General features: G+C 42.0%; 1 protein-coding gene across 1 annotated transcript; it reads right to left on the reverse strand.

Moving 5' to 3' along the window:
- Positions 1-2,857: 2,857 nt before the first annotated feature.
- pih1d2 (PIH1 domain containing 2) lies at positions 2,858-3,746 on the reverse strand. The gene is given in 2 exon segments (XM_072391655.1): positions 2,858-3,226; positions 3,228-3,746. Coding segments are annotated over 2 exon segments (888 nt in total).
- Between the last annotated feature and the right edge of the window lie 21,532 nt (positions 3,747-25,278).

Below are 25,278 nucleotides of genomic sequence, written 5' to 3' on the forward strand. Positions count from 1 at the left end.
ATCTTTAAGATATCATGGAGCTCGGTCATTAAGAGCTTTATATGTGAGGAGAAGAATCTTAAATTCTATTCTGAATTTAACAGGGAGCTAATGAAGAGAAGCTAAAACTAGAATTCTTAGAATTCTGGCTGCAGCATTTTGGATCAGCTGGAGGCCTTTCAGAGAATATGTGGGACAGTCCAACAATAAAGAATTACAGTAGTCCAATCTTGTAGACAGATGTTCCTGATTTTGGCAATATTACGAAGGTGAAAAAAGGCAGTCCTCGAAACCAGTTTTATATGTGCATCAAATGATAAATTCTGGTCAAAAAGAACTCCAAGGTTCCTCACTGTAGAAACTATATAACTAGACAATTTCTCTCTGAAGCTCTCAGGTCCAAAGAGAACAACTTCATTTTTGTCTGAATTTAGAAGCAGACAGTTCTGAGTCATCCAGGTCTTTATGTCTTTAAGACAGGCTTGTAGTCTGACCAACCTATTGGTTTCATCTGGTTTCATAGACAGGTACAGCTGAGTATCATTAGCATAGCAATGGAAATTTATGCGATGCTGTCTAATAATGTTACCTAATGGAAGCATGTATAAAGTTAAAAGAATCGGTCCAAGCACAGAACCCTGAGGAACTCCATGACTTACTCCGGTGTGTGAGGAAGAGTCTTCATTTGCAATAACAAAATGGAATCTATCAGATAAATATGACTTAAACCAGCCTAATGCAGTTCCTTTAATCCCAATTACATGTTAAAGTCTCTGTAACAGAATGCTGTGATCGAACGTATTAAATGCAGCACTAAGATCCAACAGGACAAGAACAGACACAAGTACGCTATCAGAGGCTAAGAGGAGATCATTGGTAACTTTCACCAGTGCCATTTCTGTGCTATGATGGACTCTGAATCCTCACTGAAACTCTTCAAACAGATTATTTCTATGTAAATGATCACAAAGTTGAGCTGCAACTATTTCTTCAAGGACTTTAGACAAAAAAGGGAGATAATGGTCGATAATTAGCCAACACTTCTGAATTAAGAGTAGGTTTTTTAAGTAAAGGTTTAATTACAGCAACCTTAAAAGTCTGAGGTACATATCCTGCCAACAAAGACCGCTTGATCAAATCCAATATGGAAGTGTCAATAAAGGGGAAAACCTCCTTGAAGAGTCTGGTTGGGATTGGGTCTAAAATACAAGTTGATGGTTTAGAAGAGACTATTGCTGTTGTTAGCTCAGAGAGATCCACTGGGCAGAAGCCATCTAAATACAAATCAGGTTCTAAAGATACTTCTAAAGCTGCTGCACTTGATGATACAACAGTGAGTCGTTCCTTTCCACAGTCGCCACAGGCACGCTCAGGACGGGAGATTGGACTGAAGACACGTTTCGGTGCAATCTGTTGGTTTCCTTAGCTAGGATATTAACTTTTTGAATTGGCTCTATATGAATTAATTGGATTATGATTACAATGAATTGAATTCCAATTGGCTTGAATTGGACTATATTACTTAAGTGCCTTGAGATGACAATTGTTGTAATCTGGCGCTATATAAATAAAATTGAATTGAATTGAATTGATAATAGTGGGAATATTCTCTTCGATAGAAACAATTTTATTGATAAAGCATCTCATGAAATCATCACTGCTGAGAGTTAAAGAAATACATGGCTCAACAGAGCTCGGACTCTTTGTCAGCCTGGCAACAGTGCTGAAAAGAAACCTGGGATTATTCTTATTCTCTTCTATCGAAGTGCTTTCTTATACATTATTAAACTATCTTTCCAGACTAATTGAGACTCTTCTAAATTAGAGGAACGCCACTGTCTCTCCAGCTTTCTTGCAGTCTGCTTTAATGCACGCAGCTGTGAATTATACCAAGGAGCCAACCTCTTCTGACTGATTACCTTCCTTTTCAGAGGGGCAACATTGTCCAGTGTTGTACGCAATGAAACTATAGTGCTGTCAGCAATACAGTCAACTTCTACTGGAGTAAAATTTAGGTAGCCATCCTCTGTCATATCTAAAAAAGGATGATGAAATCAACTCTTTAAATCTGGTTACAGCATTCTCTGATAGACACCTTCTATATGTAAAATTCTTTTCAGAAGTCATACAGTCAAGTAATGTAAATTCAAAAGTTATCAAAAAATGGTCAGACAAGACAGGGTTTTGAGGGAACACTGTTAACTGTTCACTCTCAATGCCATAAGTCAGCACAAGGTCAAGGGTATGATTAAGGCAGTGAGTAGGTCTGTGAACAATTTGAGAAAATCCAATGAGAAAATACAGTCTAATATAGAATTAAAGTTAATATTCAGGCTTTCATTTTCAACATCTATATGAATATTAAAGTCACCCACCAGGTGGACGATATACAACAACAAACGCTAGAGGTTTTTGTGATTTCCACTTTGGGTGGGAAAAACTGAGAATCAGAGATTCAAAAGAGCTAAAACTAATCTTGGGTCTAGGACTGATTGGTGACCCTGATCTGAAGATAGCTTCCACTCCTCCTCCTCTGCCTGTGTTTCAAGGAGCGTGAACATTTAAATAGAGGGAGTTGATTCATTAATGCTAACATGATCCTCCTACTGCAGCCAAGACAAAATATATCAATATGATGATCACAAATCAAATGATTCACTAACAGAGACTTTGAAAGAAGAGATCTAATATTCAGCAAACCACACTGAATAGTTTGACGTTTTTGTTCAGTTATAGTTTTTGTTTTAAATTTTGTTTGCACAAGAGGATTTGATCCTTTTGTGTTTTTTGATTTGGGGGGAGGGGGCAGCATCAGGTGGGAAGCCGCAGACAAGTGTGTAAGACTACAACTCTGCATACTGGTCTCAACTTTGGGTTTTCATGTTTTTGGATGACTAATAAATTCGTCCATATTTCTAGAAATGAGAGCCGCTCCTTCCAAAGTGGGATGGATGCCGTCTCTCCTCATCAGACCAGGTTTTCTCCAGAAAGATTGCCAATTATCTATGTAGCCCACGTTGTTTGCTGGACACCATCTAGACAACCAGAGATTGAATGAGGACATTCGACTAAACATGTCATCACTGGTCAGATTTGGCAGGGGTCCAGAGAAAACTATGGAGCCTGACATTGTTTTGGCAAAATTACACACTGATGCAACATTCATTTTAGTGACCTCCAATTGGCGTAACCGTGTGTCATTACCACCGATGTGAATAACTATTTCACTGTATTTACGCTTATCCTTAAGCCAGCAGTTTTAAATAGGATTCTATGTCACCCGCTCTGGCCCCTGGAATGCATTTGACTATGGTCACTGGTGTCGCAAATGCCACGTTTCTGACTATGGAGCTGCTTATTACCAGCGTTTTGTTTTCAGCTGGTGTGTCGCTGAGTGGGTAAAATCTATTTGAAACGTGGACAGGTTGATGTTGAACCACCGGCGGGACTTTACGACTATGACGCCTCTTTCTGACAGTCACCCATTCACTCTCAGGTCCCAGCTGCTCGGGATCTGCTTGGGGACAACTAATAGAGCTAGCTAGGCTAGTTGGTGCCGCTCTGGCTAAAGGGGCCTGGCTCGCTATCGGGTGGTTTTTAACAGTACAGAGCCGAGCTTCCAATTCAGATAACCTCGCCTCCAAAACTACAAAAAGACTACATTTGTTACATGTACCATTACCACTAAAGGAGTCAGAGGAATAGCTAAACATCTGACACACAGAGCAGGTGAAAGCAGGAGATGGAGGAAGAGAACTGGTAGCCATGCTAAGCTAGAGAACCCGACACTGCTAAAAAGTGAAAAATAAAGACTTAAGATCTGTGAGAGTGAGCGTTAGAATATGCGATAGAGTTAACTATGCAAGATGTGTAGGTTATAGGGAGAAATAAGGTGATTATTAGTAGTTCAAGAAGAGCAAGAAATGCCACAGTACACACACAAGGCAACAGGAAGTGATGCAATACGTCTTACTAAAAAGCCGAAAAGTGTCCTGCCTGGAGATGAAACAGGCAGCTATCACCAGTACAGCTATCTGCAGTACTTAACTAAGGCTAAGCAGCCACTTATTATCAAAAAGGCATGACAGAGCAATGACAGATAAGAAGCAAACATACCAGCAATGATCAAGATGAGAACAATATGAACAAACAAGATGATCTAGAAAAGCATCAATGCAAAAGTCACAGAGGAGCTACCAGAATTGAAACACAGAGGACACTTGTGCCATAACCATGCTCATCACAAATGTAGAGGGACATTGCTTCATCTTGCTCTTCATTCACCAACTTTCTCGGATGCCTTAGTTTTGTTGTTGTTGGTGGTGGTGAAGACGTCAACCAGAAGTGGCTCTTTTAGCGATAGGTGAAATGGATACAGCGCTATCTATCGTACTGGTAGGTACTGGTAGAATGAGCCTTTATTCACTGCCATGTATCCAAGCATAATTACCCTTGCTCAGATAAGGAGCATAACCCAACTATAGCTATAATCTAGTTAATCTCATCATGTAGACCCACTGACTCATACCTGCAAAAACAGCAGAAATCAGGAAACAGGACGTACATTCAACACAAGAAAAGAGCTAAAAGCATGGCAGGGATGCTGACCGCTATCTACCTTTTTTACTATGCAGGCTGAGATGCGATTGTCTGGTAGTCTGAGCAATTACAAGGAACTAAGTGTGTTTAAATGAACCTTGTTAAAATACATTGTCAGAGAAATATTGAGCATCAGAGCCATCACATAACAAGACACTGAATGGCCACATTATCTAGTAACAAGACACATCTACTGTATGTCTCTGTAAGGAAAAAGATTAGGACGAACATAGCTAATATAACGTACCAGCATAGCTATGATGGATAGAAAAGAAATAGAATGGAAAAATACTTTATTCATCCCTCGTGGAGAAAATTCAAATTGTCATGTAGCTCAATTAAAATTGTAACAATGATTGTATATTAGAACAATAAATAAATAAATATAATAAATAAATGTGAGAAGAACATGTCAGCAGTCACTGTTAAAAAGCCTTATGGCTGTGGGGTGGTGGGAGGAAGCCGGAGTACCCAGAGAGAGCCCATGCATACACGGGGAGAACATGCAAACTCCATACAAAAAGGCCCCAGCCAGGAATTGAACCTGGAAGCCCACCGTGCAACCCATTTACAGGGATGACCAATGGATCAGAGAGACATATCCCTGTGGCAACCCTGACAGAGTCCAACCCTCACCAGAAACACACAACTTACTGCCGGAAATATGGATCAAACTCTGACACTGGACATACAGAGACCGAATAGCCCCTATCAAGGGGTCTTGCACTCCATACCCCCGGAGCAACCCCCACAAGGACTCTCCAAGCGACACGGTCGAACGTCTTCTCCAAGTCCACAAAACACATAGACTGGTTTGGCAAACTCCCATGCATCCTGTAGGACCCTGCCGAGGGTATAGAGCTGGTCCCCTGTTCCACAGCCAGGACAAAACCACACTACTCCTCCTGAATGCGAGATTCGACTATCCGACGGATCCTCCTCTCCATTACCCCCAAATAGACCTTACCAGGGAGGCTGAGGAGTGTGAGCCCCCTGCAGTTGGAACACACCCTCTGGTCCCCCTTTTTAAAGAGAGGGGCCACCACCCTGATCTGCCAGTCCAGAGGCACTGTCCCTGATGTCCACGCGATGTTGCAGAGGAGTGTCAACCAAGACAGCCCTACAACATCCAGAGCTTTGAGGAACTCCGGACGGACCTCATCCACCCCCGGGGCCTTGCCACAGAGGAGGTTTTCGAGCACCTTGGCAACCTCAGCCCCATAAATGGGAGGCCCCACATCTGAGCTCCCTGACTCTGCTTCCTCATCGGAAGGCGTGTCGGTGGGATTGAGGAGGTCCTTGAGGTAGTCCCCCCCACCGACTCACAACATCCCTAGTTGAGGTCAACAGAGCCCCACCACCATGTGCCTGATTACATTGCTACCTATATTAATTAGCACAAAGTCACCTGTCCTAATGAGGCTGCAGTGTTGGCTGATGAATATGTGAATATATCCAAATATGTGTAATTATTGCCATCAAAAGGGTCACTGGAAGAAAGGAATGTCATTTGTTAAAAGAGAGAATGACAGCAGGCCATGTGAAGTCAGCTGGTTTGGCTACAACTATCCATACTCCCAATTTTGGAGATGATGAAAACCTGGTAGCTCTATTTCAAATAGAAGTTAAACACATAGAATCCTCTGAAATTGATAATGGTTATACCCCATTCATGTCTGATGGATTTGTCGGGCTAAGTGGAGGTGATTAAAAAGATTCCAGTCAAAATACTGAGGGACTCAGGAGCTTTACGCACATTTGTGAGGCAGGCAATTTGGCCTTTTTCGCCCCATTCAGATACAGAGGGCTGTATTCCGGTCAGAGGGATGGGTTTGACAACTCTGTTTGTGCCTGTACATAAAATGTTCTTGTCATATGGTCTGGTACAGAAGGAGGCTGAAGTTGGTGTTCGCCCTCAACTGCCAGTGGAAGGAGTTAACATAATTTTAGGAAATGACCTGGCAGGACATCGGATATGGCCATATGATGTAGAATTTGATAGGCTACAGTTTACAGTCTACAGGCTACAAAGGGGTTTAGTGAAGACTGTAAAGACTGTAACAAGCAGTTACAGTCTGTGCTGTGACTCGTTCAATGAGTGATATGAGAGAAAACCCCTGTGATGTAAAGAATTTTTCATTGTCACTGCCACCTAATCTTTCTGTTTCTCGTTCAGAGATTGTGAAAGAACAAAAAGCGGACCAGTCTCTGAAGGATGGGTATGATCTGGTTTTGCCAACAATGCAGGTAGGAAAGGTGAAGCATGTCTAAGTCAGGTTGTTCTTATTTGCTAACTATAATGTGCCAGTCAGCTAGATATCCAGCTGCTTATCCTCTCCGTTCCATCACTGCAAAGTATGTTGTTAAGGCCATGAGTCGGTTCATACCTGTGTTTGGTATTCCCAGAATAGTACAGAGTGATCAGGGGTCAAACTTTACGTCTTGGCTGTTTGCGCAAATCCTTAAACAACTTCACATAAAACACAACAAGGCTTCAGCATACCACCCTCAGAGCCAAGGTGCACTTGAGTGCTTTCACCATTTGAAATCTTTGTTGAGCGCTTATTGCACAGAGCTAAAAGCAAATTGGGAGGAGGGTTTGCCATGGCTCTTGTTGGCAGCAAGGGAGGTTCAAGAGAGTACAGGATTTAGTCCGAATGAGCTTGTTTTTGCTCATACTGTCCGTGGTCTCTTGTCTGCGGTGTATGATCAGTGGAGGTCAACTGATTCTCTGCAGAATTTGATTACCTATGTTAATGGGTTTAGGCAGAGACTCTGAGGCTGGGGAACTAGTCAAACAGACGTTACAGGTTTCTCGGGCATTCGACCAAGTGAAGTGTCTGCTGTCATCTGCTCCTGTGCTTGCGGGTCCTCGGCTGGATTAGCCTTTCCAGTTCCAAGTAGATGCAAGTGATGTTGGGGCTGGGGCAGTTTTGTTACAGACAGATGAAAGTGGGGAGGAAAGGCACATAAGTTACTTCTCAAAGAAGTTTAAAGTGCATCAGAAGCATTATTCTGTGATAGAAAAAGAGGCACTTGCTCTTATTTGGGCCCTTCAACACCTCAATGTTTATGTTGGCTCAGGTTCTTCTTTGGTGGTTTACACTGACCACAACCTATTAACCTTTTGGCGTTCACTCCAAAACCCAAATCAAAGATTGACCCGATGGGCTTTAATTTTGCAGCCTTATCATTTTGACATATGTCATATTAAAGGCAAAGACAATGTGGTTGCAAATGCACTGTCATATGCTCTTTTGTAAGATCTGCATTTAGAGAAAAACTTTCCCGTTTGTCTTTTTGTATGTCTTCTGTCCTGATTTTTATGTACTCTTAAAAGTGCTTCCTCCAGATCCAAGTTTGCTGGGTCATGAGAATTGGGGGTGGATTGGGATGTGATGGGAAAATTTTCATTGGTTTTTGGTAGGGCTGCAATGGATAAAAAAAACTCATGGTTTGGACCGTTTTTTCGCAGATCAGAGTCACGGATCAGTTCAGCAAAAACAAGACAAATAAACACAAGTTTGGTCTTTTTGTTTATTAACATTTTGAAATGATTAAATTAAGATATATAAAATCATCTCAATGTGCACAAGGTATAACATCTTCTTTTTAACATAATTTATGAAAAACAACTTAAAGTGCAACATAAAAAGGCATATTTCCTTCCTTTAACCGAATTTGGCCTCATGTCTGCACCTATAAACACGTCCATAGTGTTTGTGATGGCTTTAACCTGGTCGGATTGTGCAACAAGAGGCTGCATAATTGCTGCGGTGATATGCGGTTGTTGAGCAGCCTTAGTTTTCACTCCTGTCAGTGAAACACCGGGGTGATGTTGCTTCAAGTACATGGCCATGCTTGATGTGTCATTTGACTTTCTTGTGCCACAGTGCCTACACACGTCACGGTTTTATCCACTAACCTGTTTTCCCCCATACAGGGGACTTAAATGACACGGGGCGTTCAAGCTCCTCCGTTCGCCATGACCATGCTGTGAGTGGACTGAACATGCGCACATGCGAACTTTTTTTTTTCTTCATAAATCAATCTGTGGATCACATGCTCTAAATTGCTGTTTGGTGCGTAAGCACCCCCACCCAAACGCGGAGGGAGGTTACTCTCTTGTCCACCGGGGTAAACCCCAATGTGCAGGCACACAACCGTGGGGCAATGGATATGCCCACACCCATTCTGCGCCTCTCACCACAGGCAACTCCAGAGTGAAAGACAGTCCAGCCCTCTCAAGGAGATGGGTTCTGGAGCCCAAGCCATGCGTCAAGGTGAGTCTAGCTGCAACTCTTCAGCTTCGCGCACCAGCTCAGTCTCCTTGCCCAACAGAAAAGTGACATTCCATGTCCCAAGAGACAGTTTCAGTAGTCGAGGATCAGACCGCCAAAGTCATTATTAAAATTATTAAAACAAATAGCATAACAATCTGGAATAGTGCGCTATTATTTTTCTCTGTCATTACTCAAATGGAATTCCGTAAAAATGGGAAAACCTGGTAATTTTCCCTATGAAAAAATGCATTGAAATTCAGAAAGAATGCTGAGCTCAAAACAGCCCTATTTTGGAGGCCATACGGAATCACAGAGACATCATTCGAAGTTTAAACGGAAAAAGGAAAGACTCAACTTTTAACTGAACTTTTTTTTCTGTGAAGAACTTTTTTATTGAAGCACTGCAAATGAACATACAGTGACATCCATACAGCTTTTATAAACATGATTCCGTCCCCCCACCCCTGGCAGCATCCCTCCCTCACTTCTTGGGTCTCACCTAGACCAGTCAATCATCATCAAGTATAACAATATATTGTGGTGAGTGGCGTTCCTCCATTCATAACCCAAAAAGTTTGTCCTTTATTTGCACAGCCACGCCCGACCACACCTCCAGAGTGGGGGCTTTGGCATTATTAGTCCATGCAGTAGACAACTCAAGTAACACTATATCATGAAAGTAAACCAGCCATTTCCTAGTGCTAAGATTATGAGGTGGTAGCCATCTCTGCAACAGGAGTTTTTTGGCAGCTATGAGGCCGCTCAACAACAGTTTGCGCTGCTTCTCACTTAGGTACAGTTGAGAATCATCGTTAAGTAGGAGTAAGAGTGGATTACGTGTTATGGCCGTACCTAATAATTCAGACGGGACTTTGGCTACCCGGCCCCAAAAGGCCTGAACAGAGGGACACTCCCACATCATATGTCTGCAACCTCCTACGGCATTAAGTTGGCACATAGTACAGGTTGGACTTGGTATCAGTTTCATGCGGGACCTAGTGACAGGGGTATAATAAAGTTTGTGACACAATTTAAAATGAATCGATAGTCTCTCGTTGTCCGGATGGTTTGGAGTAGACTTTTGATACAAAGCCCCTGCGGGGAAGGACGTTCATCCAGTCTAACATAGGGTGTATAGGAAGCTTAGCCCCCAGTAGCACACCATGTGCTTTGAGTGCTGATCTCATTTGCAAATAATAAGAAAAAGAAGAGTCCTGTTGGTCGAAACGGACCTTCAAATCCTGATATTTGATATTTGGCTTGATATTTTGACATTTTTGGCAGCTTCATTCAGCAACATCAGAGCTGACTTTGTCCAATTGATCTTAAATCCTGACAGCTGCTTGAAATCCTCAAATGCCGCTAAAACAGAGTGAATAGAGTTCCCTATGTCCGTCATATATATGAGGATGTCATCCGCAAAAGCCGACAGGGTATGAGAAGACTGTCTAATTCGAATGGGAGACACACTTGAATTTTGCCTAAGGCGCTAAGCAAATGGTTCAAGGGAAAGAATAAACGGTGTCGGGGAGAGACCGCAGCCCTGTCTCATACAACGGAAAATGGGAAAGGATTTAGAGTTCAATCCGTTTGTGCTGACCATGGCTGAGGGTTTGCATATAAAACCTGTACCATCCTGATAAAAGCATCACCTAATTAAAATTTTTGCAATACGTCCCACAAATACTCCCATTCGACCCTGTCAAAGGCTTTGGCAGCGTCAAGTGACACAATGGCAAATGGCACACGAAGCTGTTCGGATTCTACTATGACATGCATTAAACCTCTGATGTTATCTGGAGCAAGATTGGCCTTCATAAACCTAGCTTGTTCAGGGTGAATCAACTTAGCCATATAACGCTCCAGGTGTAATGCCAGCAACTTGGAGTAGATCTTCAGATCCGAATTTATCAAGGATACGGGTCTGTAGTTAGAGTATTGTGACAGGTCCTTGCCCTTCTTTGGTAACAATGAAATTAAAGCCACATTGGTATGTTCGTGAAAAAGCACCTTCCTCTAAAGCAATCCGGATGGAGTTCAGAAAAACTGGTCCGAGAAGGTCCCAGAAGTGCAAGAGCACTTCAGGCGGGGATCCCATCAGGGCCTGGAGATTTCCCTCTTGTCATTTTACTCAGTGCAGCTTTTAATTCCTGAAAAGACATCGGGCGGCCCAGGTCTGCTGCCTCTTCTCCTTGAAGGCTGGGCAGGTCGCAAAAAATTGTTACACACTTCTGGGTCGAAGCTGCCAGATGACGTATATAAATTCTTATAGTATGTCTGGAAAGTGTTATCTATCTCTGCTGGATTATAAACCAGGTCTCTTGTGGGGTGATTAATTGAGTCAATGTATGCCTTTGATTCACTGTTTTAATTTAAAAGCCAGAAGTCTGCTGGTTTATTTCCGTTACAATAGTAATTTTGCCTGGTCTTGTGTATGATGAATTCCGCTCGTCTCCGTAATAAGTCATTCAGCTCTTGTCTAATAACCTGCAGCTCGTGACTGTCTGTGTTAGAGCAATTCTTCTAAAGAGCCATCTCTAAACATAAGAATTTCTCCTCTAATTCTTTGATCCTGAGATTCCTAACCTTTTTCATATGCGATGCATACGATATTGTTAAGTCGCTTATAAAGCCCTTTGTCGCCATCCACACAAATCTAGCGTCCTCCACGGAACCTATATTTTCTTTGAGAAATGCTGACACTTTAGTTCTAAATTCAGAGACAAATGCAGTGTCATTTAGAAGTGAGGTGTTGAAGCGCCATCTCTAAAATGTTTTGGATTTGAAGTTGACGTCAATGTCAAGAACTAATGGGTTGTGGTCAGCCAGTGTGGCAGGGAGTAATTTAACAGGTGTTGTGCAAATCTTCAAACCACGCGACAATACTTCCGGTGATGCAAGCACCTGAGTAGCCACATTTTGTCGGACCTCTGGCACACTTATCTTCCAATATTGGCATTTATTATTCTTGGTGGCTCAAAAGCACACGTAAAATCGGAGTGACTACTCCGGGTGATGTCCCTGGACCCATTCTTGAGCAAACCTGCGGGTAAAATGCCTTCTAAACAACTTTCAAAGAAGAAAGATACGCCTGCGGCCTCCCCACAAGACGACGATGCTACGCTAGCGGCTAACACTAGTGCGGCACCTGATCCGGGTCTGACCAAAGCCCTTGAAGCGATGACAGCGAATATTGCTGTCATGATGGATGAAAAACTAGAAAAGATGCTGCACGATATTACCACAAATATTTCTCAGAGTTTGAAAGAAGTCACTGACCGTGTCTGTGAGGCAGAACAAAGAATTTTAGTGGTAGAAAATGCGTCTACTGATGCTGATCAGCACTTGCTTGCTTTGGAAAGAACAGCGAAGGAGCTGACAGAGCGGCTTCAGGATTATGAGAATAGAGGTCGACGCAAAAACCTGAGGATTATTGGCCTGCAAGAGAAACTGGAGTGGACAAACCCAACACAGTTTATGGAGTCCTGGATTCCCCAGCTGGACACCAAAGCGGGCCGCATCAAGCTGGAGAGGGCGCACAGGCTCCCCGGTCCCCAGACCTCAAGGTTTCCATGCGCAATGATAGTGAGGTTTCACAACTTCACTGACCGTCAAAGGGTGATGGGTGCTGCTAGACGACTCAAAGACATCTGACAGGACGGAGCGAGGATTCACTTCTTCCCTGATTTCGCTGCTGCTACACAGAAAAGACGGCGCGAATACGACCAGGTGCGGAAGAAGCTCCAGAACATCGAGGGAGCTCGTTATGCCATGATCTACCCCGCGTCCCTCAGGATCACAGTGAATGACACGGTTAAAACTTTTCACTCTCCAGGAGAGGCTTCAGCCTTTGTTGACTATCTGTAGCTGTCCTGTGATGCACAGGTGAGGTGAGACACTGTCCTGTGTTAACTGTCGGGCGCTCCACCTGGAGGACTCACAGACCTTATGTTTCACCGTAACTTCCTAATATTTTCCCCCGCGGAAAAACTGTTGATCCAGACCGGGATATATCTTTCAGAAATAAATACGTAAGTATTGGTGGGTACTATTTGGTCATCTATAAATATACGGGCGGTGTTCATCCATGCCGCACCCGTTAATTACATCCGTGTAAATTACACAATGCTTCACGCAGCTTGTTTATGCTTATTCTTAGGGAAGCTTGAGGCTCACATACTCTTAAGATACAGGTGTTGAGAGACAGGACCGAACGTTTCTCTTATATTTTAATTTTATTTATTTATTCTTATTGTTTTTGATAGTATGATTACTTGGACTGCCATCAGGACCAGTGCCCTACCAACTGTGTTTTCTCTTTTTATTTTATTCGCTTTTCGTGGTGGATTTATATAATGGTCATTATTAATGTTACTTAGGAGTGGTAGGGATTGTCTATATTTTCAGCCTTACTGTGCCAGATAAGTAAGAAGTGTGCTTGCATTTAGCGTTAGGCAGGGGACCCACCACCTGAAAGGAGGGTTTGAATTTGCTCTCTGTGGTGTGATCTCAAGTTTAGAGGTTCTCGAACGGTTTGTGAAGGACCCAGTGTTAGTCTTTGTAAATAGTTTCATCCCAGGAATGGCCACTGTTTTGTTATATGTTATCAGCCCGCTCAGTCCTATTGCTATACTACTTATGCTGCCCAAAGACATGCCGTATGTGGGCTGTGGATAATGATAAATGTGTGACAGCGATGAGTAGCAACAATTTAAGATATGTTATGTACTTAATTTAACTATGAATATTCCTAGTATTAAACTCTGTACTTGGAATGTACGGGGCATTCATCATCCAGTGAAAAGAAAGAAGATTCTCACCTCTCTCAAAAAAGAAGGAGTGGAAATCGCCCTCCTACAGGAAACTCACTTGAAGGATCAAGAACATCTTAAACTTAGGCGGGACTGGGTTGGACTTTTTTCTCTTCCCACACATCGAACAGCAGAGGGGTATGTATCCTGATAAATAAGAAATTGCCCTTTAAACTTGAATCTTGCGTTAAGGACAGTTGCGGACAATATATTATAATTAAGGGTCTGCTGTACTGGAAATGCATCTCAATTCTAAATGTTTATGCGCCTCCAAATCACCCCACTGAATTTGTCACGAAGGCATTTTTGGAGTTTGCTGAACTTGAAACTGAATGTTGTATTGTGGGTGGGGATTTTAACTTCCACCTGAATCCGCTAATGGACAGAATGCCTGCAGATCCTAGGGTCCCATCAAAAAGGGCCAGGGCATTAATGGACACATGTGAGGAGTTTGGCTTTCTTGATGTATGGAGAACTGTACATCCTACTTCTAAAGAGTTCACGTTTTTTTCCAGTGCTTATAAGAGTAGTTCTAGAATAGATTATTTTTTCATCCCTAAGTTATTGCTTTCCTCTGTTGTGTCTTGTGATACAGGAACTATTTCTATTTCTGATCACAGCCCAGTATTTTTAGTTGCTCTTTACCGAGAGACAGTGCTCCTCTAATTCCTGGAGGTTCAATCCACACCTACTAAGTGATCCCAAATTAATTTCTTATTTTAAATCAGAATTTAACATATTTTACGAAATAAATAAAACCCCAGATATAACCCCATCAATATTATGGGAAACCTGTAAGGTCTATGCTAGAGGCCTTATTATCTCCTATGCTAGAAGCAAACAACGTAAATCTTCAGAAGCCCAAAGGGAATTGGAAGGCACACTTGATGATTTAGAGAAGACGTATGCAAAATATCCCTCTGATATTAACATGAAAGCAATGTTGGCTACAAGAGCATCTCTAAATTCTCTTCTTACTCATAGAGCTGAGCAGAGTATTCGATTTGCTAAACAAAGGTTATATGAGTATGGTAATAAACCAAGTAAGTATCTTGCAAGACTTGTGAACAGGAGGACTGACTCTCATACAATTTCATCCATTAAAGACAAAAATGGACATAGTAAGTCTGACACAGTTAATATTTGTAAGGTGTTTAGAGAATTTTATAACCAGCTATATAGCAGTGAGGAGCCCCCGGAAGCACAGGACCTGATCGATAGATTTATGTCGAAGCTTACTTTACCTAAACTAACAGAGGAGCAAAAACAGGGGCTAAATGGACCGATTATGAAGCAGGAGGTTCTAGTGGCATTGCAGACCTTACAATCAGGGAAGTCTCCAGGCCCAGACGGCCTTAGCAGTGAATTCTATAAAGATTTTAAATGAGAGCTTATGGGTCCTTTTTTGGGGATGCTGAACGAATCATTTAATAAAGGCTCTTTACCTAGATCACTTACAGAGGCCAATATTAGCCTCATACTTAAAAAAGGAAAACCAGCTGATGAATGTCCTTCATATCGACCTATTAGTCTCCTGAATGTTGATTTTAAAATCTTATCTAAAATATTAGCGCTGCGTCTTGAGAAGGTTTTGCCCTCCATTATCAACACTGATCAGACAGGGTTCATTATTGGTAGGAATTCCTGTAACAACATGAGAAGGTTATTAAATGTAATTCAGCTGTCGCATCAGTGGAGGTTGTCCAGTATGGTGATAAGTCTAGAAGCCGAAAAAGCCTTTGACAGGGTTGAATGGCAATTTCTTTTTTCCACCTTAAATGCCTTCGGGCTGGGAGATGCTTTCAGCAGCTGGGTTAGGTTGCTATATAACAGATCACTGGCTGCTGTTCGGATCAATGGCCAGGTTTCATCCGCCTTTCCTCTGGGCAGGGGAACAAGGCAGGGGTGTCTTTTATCCCCATTGTTGTTTGCTATAGCGATCGAGCCCCTCGCAGAAGCTATAAGGAATAGCCCAGATATCACTGGAATCTCAGTTGGTGGGAAAGATCATAAAATAGCCTTATATGCTGATGATATATTGCCTTTTTTTAACTAACCCAACCAAATCTATACCAGCTGTTTTGGAGATAATAAATGTAAATAAATAAATTTAGTAAATTTTCAGGGTATAAAATAAATTTTTCTAAGTCTGAAGTCATGCCGCTGGGCAACTCTTCTCGGCCCATCTCCTGTCCATTTAAATGGTCACCCGCAAGCTTTACTTATCTTGGGATTTTCATCACCCCATCATTAGAAGCAATGTACAAGGCCAACTTTGAACCGCTGTTAAAGTATATATGTGATGACTTGGACAGATGGGTATCCCTTCCACTGTCAATGATGGGTAGAATTGCTTTACTCAAAATGAATATTCTGCCGAGACTACTTCATCACTTTCAAATGGTCCCTATTTTACTTAATAATAAAACAATTAGAAAGGGTAAATGGCTGGATCAGTTAATTTATATGGAACAGAAAGAAACCACGACTAAAAATGTCTAATTTGCAAAGGTCTATAGAGCAGGGAGGCTTAGCTGTCCCAAACATTAGGCTCTATCAGCTGGCTGCACAGCTCCGGTACATAGCCGAGTGGATTAATAAGGATCCAGATTCGGTGTGGTTAGATCTGGAGTCGGTGAACGCGGGTAATGGCCTCACGGGTGTTTTATTTGCCTTGGACTCAACGAAAACTAAGAATGCTAGGGACAATAACATCATTATTACAACAAGTCTGAAAGCCTGGCAAGCGATAAGAAAGTTGGAGGGTCGTTCTAAAACATTGTCGTCGCTAGCTCCGATATACGGGAACATGGATTTTGCCCCAGCCTGCTCAGACATGGGATTTAAGATGTGGGAGGAGAGGGGGATTTTAACTCTGGGACATTTATTTGATAAAGGAGTGATGCTTACATTTGAACAAATCCGACAGAAATATGGTCTCCCCAGTAGTCACTTCTTCAGGTATCTGCAAATTCGCAACTTCACCCAGAATCAAAGAAGGTATGATTTTAACTGTTAGACTTCACAGATGGAACGTTTACTTCTTGGTAGAAGCAAGAAAGCAGTTCTCGGTCGGGGATATGCTGAGCTTAACTCTGTTAGCAATATGAACCTAGAATATCTTTGATGTAAATGGAATGCTGATTTAAATCTTACAATAGATGAATCAACATGGTTGGAAATATGCCGACTAGCTAGAGAGATCTCCATATGTAACAGAACCAGAGAGACCCAGTTTAGAATACATCGCTTGCAGATTACACCACAGCTCAGACACAAGATGAACCCAAGTTTGTCTGAAAAGTGTTCCAAGTGTCAGGTAGAGGTGGGAAGCTATAGGCACTGTGTGTGGACATGTATCCATGTTGAGGAGTACTGGGGTAAAATTGTTTAGCTGGATTGATAATGCTCCACCTACAATTAGGGGATGGCACAAAATTGTATTTGATTTACTACCAATGGAATACTTAACGTGCAGATTCAAATGTAAGATGGATGATTTTGGTAGGATTTGGACCCCTTTCTTTAAGTATGCAGGTAAAAGATGTTAGATGTTAGGCTAACTGATGTTTTTGGATCATAAGGTTGGACATTAATCTACTCATTTGTTTTTAATCTATTCATTCTCATTTAAAAAAAAAAAAAAAAACAGTTATTTTCTTTATTACTCTTCTTTCTTTGCTGATATGTATTTGCTGCATCGCTGTCAATGGTAACTGGACTGAGCGTTTCCTTATGTATTTGTGTGATGGTATATATATCTGTATATATACTTTGTTCCCACATCCTCCCAGTGATACTCTCACAGCTTATTTATATAGGGAGATTTTTTTTGGGTTGTTTTTGTATTGTACTGTGTATAATACACAAGTAGTCAGAGATTTGTTTTTGTGGCCATGTTGTTTTGTTGTTTGTTGTCTGTGTTCATGTCAGAAAAAGTAATAAAAATATTATTTAAAAAAACAAAACCAAAAAAAACCACGCAACAATAGAAAATAATCAATCCTTGAGAACGACTTATGATATGCAGAGAAACAAGTATAATCTCGACTGCCTGGATTCTGTGACCGCCAAACATCAAAGAGAATAAGTTGTCTATCATTGTATTCAGAGCCGTAGAGGCTGACTATGTGTAAATTAACTTGTAGATCTGTCTAAATCAAGATTATAGACTGCATTCATGTCTCCCCTCCAGAACTAATTCATATTCTGCAAGATTCAGTAATTCCTTTGTGAGGTCAGGATAAAAATTATCTTCAAAAATTGCTGGCGCGTATACCGACATGAATGCTTCCTTCATACCATAAATTGATGTATGCACATATGCTACTCGCCCAGATCTATCGTTACTAGTCCCATCGATTTTTCACAGGCAAGTTCCTCTTGAACAAAATCATCACTCCTTTAGAACAAGACCCACTACTCGATGAGGAGACCCATGAAACACGTACGTCTGTGTAACTTCACCACTGCATAGCGCAGCTCATTGAAACTCCAAGACTCTGTTGTATCCCATTTCTGAGCATAACTGACCTGACAGGTACATAAACAGCTGAAACATGTGATTGTATGGCACACTATCGAAAAACTCAGGCTAGGTCATCAATAAAATAACAATAATAATAATAATGATCAATAAAATAAAATCAAAATAAATAAATAAAATTAAATTCAATAAAAAAACAACGACCTGAAATTGACCCTCTAAAACATAAACAGTGTGTGGTAGGGTTAATGCTCTCTCTTTAAAACAGTGACCAGTAGTGTAGCCTGAGAAAGGACTAACAGCCCTCAGTGTCATAATCAGCATGGGATGCCCTTTTCCTGTAGATACTTCTGCACGCCTGCAAATACTTTCCGACATTGACTCGTGTGGGCACTGTAGTCAGCATAGAACCGCAGCAACCTGCCGGCATCTTGAATTGGTGCATTCCTCGTTGCTTCCCGGGCGCCGTTCAGTAGGGCATTGGGGTCTATGTGCCGAAGCAGCTGCAATATCATGATCTGTGGTATGTTCCCCTTTGCGTGCGGGCTGTAAATACGATGAGCTTTCTCTATCTCAACAATTATATTACCAAGCAAGGGTATCCACTTGGGAAGCATTTCTTGGAGAAATGAGGTCCTTCCTGTGATCCAGACATTGTTTCTCTGGTTGTTGTCCTCCAATGCGGCAAGCTTCTGTTGAAACTTCTCGAGGCTGGTGGTGTTGTCCAATACCTGACGGTTCATGGTCCGAGTGTCGGCTTGCACCCTTTCAACTTTAGACACCAGGCCCCGAACAACATCCATATGGGCGTCTAAGTCTCTGGTAATAGCACGGGTTATGACATCCTCCAATTGGTCGCGCTGTTTGGCTAGGGCCAGAGCTATAGAGTATATACAGAGTTATGACACACCCGTTGACTACCGATGTAAAAAATGGCAGACGATACTTCCGGGGTAAGAAAACGCCAATAGTTCCACATGAAGAACTCAATTGCTTGTCAAGAACAATTACTGGTAAGCATTTTAAACTTTTTTTTTTTTTTTTTTTACATTTTTAAGCATTAGCTATCAGAAGTATACTCTTAGATATCGTTATTTTTACATTTGGTTTGCATGAAATGTCGATGTTAATGTTAAAAATTTAATGGATTTAGGGACCTAACTGAAAAGCTTGTTAACGGAAGCTAACGTGTGAACATATGCTATGCTATGTGAACATACGTGACATTAACGTGATAATTTCACCAAAGTCCGTTAACTTTTTGTTGTCAGGAGACATTATGTAAAGTTGTTTTGATTGTTAGGTTTTAAAACATTACCAAAATACTACTGCTAATACTAAGATACTACTGCTTTTACTGTTACCATTACTTAAATGCTGTTTTACTTCTCGTTAGCCTATTAGGATAATTGCCTAAGTCTAAGGCATTCAAATACGACTACGACAATTATGCTATTAGGCTAACGTTCTACTGCTGCTATAGCTACTACTACTACAATAATAATAATAATGTTATTTTGTAATTAATTTATAATCAATTGCATTGTATTTAGAGGCACATTTCAAATCACTCAATGTCATCTTACAAGACACAGATAAAACGACAATAGAACATTAACAATAAAAATATTAATTCATTTTATTCATTTATTTAACAGGGACTAAACTTAATACATATATTGTGCTAGATTTAGCTGCAAGCTCCTGCTGGCGGTGGCTGTTCCTGCTGGCGATAGCTGCTGCTGTTCGTGGAGGCTGCTGGCAGAGGCTTCTGCTGGTGGTGGCTGCTGCTATTGGAAGCTACTAGTGGTGACTGCTCGCTGATGTCTCACTGATGGCTGCAGGAAGATGCTGGTGGTTGCTGGAGGTTGAGCAGGAATGGAGAAGCCAAATACATCCATGGCAATAACTAAAGTATTTGGTAGTGGCCTAGATAGTATGGCCTTTGGTGCAAGAGGTTGACTTTTCTTGGCCTTCTTGTTCTGACTCTTGCTGCCAAGGTAACCTTTACTCTCCTTTCAGCCCTGATGCACTTTGCCGCAATCCTTAACCTCAGCCTGACATATTTGCAGATGATCTTTCTCTTCACATCATGGCATGATGGAAGGCTGCTCTCCAGAAGCATGGCCTCCTCTTCCAGCTGTTTCACTGCATTGGTGCACTCCATGAGAGACTCGTCTGTCCTTGAACGGAGCAGCTGCTCCACATGCTGGACGACAGTGAAGACCTCATCAGATGGCCAATAAAGTGCACCCGGTTTGAATTCCTTCAACTGCAGCAGAACAACATGCCTCATGTGCATCATCTGCATTTTGCACAAGTGCATGCTTGCATGTCTCGCAGTGTGAGCAGCTGAAGACACACTTCATGATGTATCCGGCCAGATGATACAGAACACAGGAATCTGTTTTTGTGAAGGTGGGTGGTGATGTCAGGTCGACCAGCTGCTCCACTCTCAGACCTTCAGGACTGCTGGTATTGGTTTTGGTCTCCAGAAAGTCTGCTAGGTGGTCACAGTTGTCATCCAGGTAACTGCCTGTATGCACTGTGGACAGGAACTGTCCAACAGTGACAGTCCGCAGGGCATAGTGGAACTCCACAGGTGTTGGCACAGGGTTCCTCTGACGTATGCATCCAAATGTGTTTTCCAGGCAGTCCTGTGTGAACCGGCTTGTGAGGACAAATTTGTGACCCTGGCTCAACAGATCTTCCTGGACCTGCAGCCTTGAAAAAGATGGACACTCTCCTGGAGAAAGCTGATGGCCTTTTCATACTCCCCCATTTTGAACCGTGAGAGGGCAGTCACAACATGGCGGGACGACATAAGGTCAAACCAGTGGTCCATCTTCTCCAGGAACCACAATGTGGTGAGGTTTGATTCAGGACGCTGCTCCTCCTCTACCAGGTAATTTAAGGCAGCACTTGTCGACTTACTGAAGATATGCATGGCTGAGCTAACTTTCATCTTTTCAAAGTGGTTAGGCTCCAAGATGCCCCTGGAGAGGTTGGGAGCCAGCTTTAGTGCCATGCCCTCTTGGTAGGACACCAGATCCTGTAAGGGACCAACAGACACCACACTGGATGGGAGGTGCTCTTTGTTCACCACATCTTGTGGAATGGTGATGGTCTGACCACGGACAAGGGCGCTCTTCAAGTTCTTGACCAGATGTGGAACATCTGCCATGAAATGGAGCCGCTGGTGTGGCTCTATTGGATGTGGAATCCAGGGCTTATCACACGTTACCCCAAAAGCTCGCCACATTGCTCTATTAGGGCTCCCCATGTCACTTGTGACATTAATGACATGAAGCCCTACAGATGCCGCTGCCTCCACTATAGCAATGATGATGGGCTGGTAGACAGCACCATTGGTGGAATTACTGCTGTAGTGGTATGCCACAACCTGCTTCCACCTTGTTGTTACTCCAGCCAGCATGAAGACACAAGCGTGAGTTGCTCTGCCATTGTGGCCAGGCAGTGTAACATTGCCAAACAGCTTTCCTGTCCCCATATGCAGCTCTACGCTTGGGGTAGAGCTCATCCAAGGTGAGCACACAATCCCTCTCCATTTGGCTCATACTACCAGCCTTTAGCTTCAGCATGTCAAAAACCTCCCCCAACACTCCTGGCTTCAGTTTTACATGCTGCATTCTTCTTTGGACAGTGCGGATGTCTGGCAGAGGGATCTTCATGTTTTGCAGGGTTTTGTATCCTGTTGTGCCTGCTGTGAATTGAATTTAAATTGCCTTTTTGATAGTCTCATTGCCCCACCGAATCGCCCTTTTATTCTTTTGGCTGAGTGCACGAATCTGGTCCCGATTGAAAATTGAAGTAAATTTTTGTTGAAGGTTGTTGTTTCTCCTCCTAAGTGCCAAATTGATTATTTTTTGTCGTGCTAGAGTGCTCTCTGCTTTTATCCTCCTATATCTTTCCTTTCTTAAGTCCCTCAGCAGGTCCTCCACACTGGCCCTGTCATGACTGGCCCCTGGCACACTGGTTCCTGGATGAGTGGCCCCTGACTGACTGGCACCTGGTAGTCTGCTGACCTCTGCTTCCCTGTCACCTGACACATCCCTCTCACTCGCCTCTAACTGCACCTCAATTTGTCCCTCTGTTTGTCCCTCAATGTCTGTAATTACAACGTATTGTTGGTGTTATACGTATTTATGCCACCTATACTACAATATCTTGTTTTTGAAATACACGAAATGAGAAAAACTGTGGAAAGACAGTGTTCACTGGTATCATACCAAGGTTTGATTTTATGCAGTAAGTGTGGTCATCAGATGTTTTAACTTCTGCAGAAGCCATCATCCTCGAAGGTGTTTCCTCCTCTTGGGCTTGGGGCGATGGATGAAGATGGTTGGGACAGCATCTGCTCTCAACGTCCGTGTGCCTCTTTTTGTGTTCGTGAATTGGTTGTCCTCAAAGTGTAACTGCGAGGAGGTAATGATGTCATAAGTCGTAGGCTAAGATCAGTTTCCCTTGCATACTTCACATTTTCTGTTGAACTTTAATTGTAATGTTCTTCTTTACATTCAGGTGTACAAGGCCCTTTGAAATTTTAGTAACTTTATCATAAAACCTCTGTGGCCATTACTTACTTCACAAAGTTTTCTGTTGTTGTCATCTTTAACTTGAAAGTTTTGCCTGCTGACCATCACAACCATCTTTTCCGGCGGTTAATGTCCTTGGGGAAGCCATACATCCGGAATCCTTTCTCTGATCGATTGCTGCATCCAAAAGCTGCACAGCCAACCATGGTAAAACCACTGATCTACAAAATGATTTAACCATAGCTGTCTTGAACTTCAACATTATCAAAGATCACAGGCTTCTCTCTAAGCATTAATATCAATCAGGGGGCTGGTGGGGGGGGGGGTCATTTGTCTATCTGCTTATCTAGCAGTCTCCACCCATTGATATGATGCTGGAAATGTATTATATCAAGTATAGACTAAGCGCTACCTACTGTGTTATCTAACCATTCTCCCTGTCCCTATTTACTTTTTTACAGGATGCAGATGAAAAGCATGAAATGTGAATGGAACTGCCATAAAATGTCTTGTTTTATATATATATATATATATATTCTTTTAATTATTTATCAATTATATATGTATTATTTATAGTAATAACAATAAATATATATTATTATTCTTTTTATTTTTCTTGTACACACACACAATTGTTCTTGTTTCAATATATTTTTTAAAATAAAATCTTGTTTGTTTAACAATGTTTGTACCAGTCATACTTATTCCAGTCCATCGGTTGTAACATTAAATATTTAATATTCAAGCCTAATTAGTGGTTGTTTCATAGATCTGGTACATGGCTCAGTCCTGCTCAATCTTAAAATCTCCATGGTTCTGATACATATCCTTTCAAAATAACTAAACTTGGTAATTAAGATAAAAAGTACTTTGGAAAAGATGACATTTCACAAAACAGGTAAGTGCTGACAGTGCTTAGAGTCCAATAATGGTAAAAATTAAATGGTAACTTGTTGATCTATTTGCAAATGCAGAACAACCAACCTTGTAAAGTTAGCATCACTCACGTAAGTAACCTAGCGAAGCTACACAAACTTTTCCCTCTAAAAATGTATTATTATTATTATTCAAGAGTAATCAAAACAGTTTAAATTGTCAGCCCCACAGCTCAAAAGCATAATTGACACGAAAATACATCCCATACAACGTACGTTTACTTTGATATTTACCATTCAATAGCTCATGCTGTACCATACGAAACTATGACAGTTTGCCGTTTGGTTGGAACCGTTGGAACCGTTGGAACTATTGAGGCTTACATGAACCACGTGACAGCCCTAGCGCCGACATCAAAGCGTGTCGTAACTCTGTATATACTCTATAGCTCTGGCTAGGGCTAACGAGATAGCTTCTTCTATGTTAGCATCAGGGGCCGGTGAGCTGTTAGCATCTTGTTGTTTATGCTTTGCCGGGGGGATTTTGGTCAGCGAGCCAAATAGTTTCTTATGGCTTGACATCTTATAAAGTTCACACTACCAAATATAGCACTGCTGAGGTCCTAGAGATCACACTATCAGTAAAAATGGGGATATCACACGGTAGCTCTAGAGTCTTCCGACCATTGCGCTTGCCGGTCACGTGACCTCTCCACTAAAGGTTTTGTTGATATACTGTACAGCTTTGACACAACAGCAGTCACCGTTTTAGAAAAAATCAGAAACGCCACTCTGTCTCCCACTCTAGTTTGATCAGCTTGACATTGATAACAAAATTACTCAAACAAACGCCTCTCACGTCCAAAATATATGCCTCACCTAGACAAATTTTACAGCAAAACCTAGGTATTTTTGTCCTGTTTCACCTCCCTTGTTGTGCTTGGCCTCATGGCTTTCTCACAAATCACCTCTGAACGCAAAGAGCCACCACTCAAGCTCCCATGCTTTATAAACAGGCTGCCTCATCAAATCAATGCCAAGGCTAATTTTAAAATTGCCATAAAAAACAAAGCGTACATAGGACCAGAATGAAAATTACACTGGTGGCTTCTGCCATCCCTTCTGGCACTCACAGTTGATCGTATCAGTATTAAACTCCAAGGTCGTCTCTCATAAGGGCACAAAGTAGTGGCACTTTTTTCTGTTGGCTCCTGTTTTTCTTGCACACACAGCTGTCTCCCATAGTAACTAATTATGAGGGCAGAGCCAAGATGGCTGCCCTATTATAACAAGTTTATGCCAGCCAGTGTTATGTGTGCTCATAATACAATATAACATGACAGTCTCTGTCTCTCAGTGGGGTGTAGCTCTAACTAATCACACAGCTGCTACTCCTTATGAGGGCATAGCCAAGATGGCTGCCTTATTATAACAGGTTCATGCCAGCCACTCATGAGACAAATGCGTGCGACAGCACGCACTTACTCACATATTACTTACATTTTCCCATTATTCTGAACATCTCATCTTAAAGTTTATTCAGAACCGGGCCTTATGTGTTGTAATAGCTTCATGACAGCCATTGTGTTATGTCTCCTACCAATACAGAAGCAGGCACAATATGGGTTCAAGTGACAGGGAGACTTAGGTCATATTGCAATATGACTATAACATGACAGCCTCTGTCTC

The sequence above is a fragment of the Leuresthes tenuis genome, unplaced genomic scaffold, assembly GCF_036924035.1.
Source record: "Leuresthes tenuis unplaced genomic scaffold, fLeuTen1.0.hap1 SCAF_9, whole genome shotgun sequence".
NCBI lineage: Eukaryota > Metazoa > Chordata > Actinopteri > Atheriniformes > Atherinopsidae > Leuresthes > Leuresthes tenuis.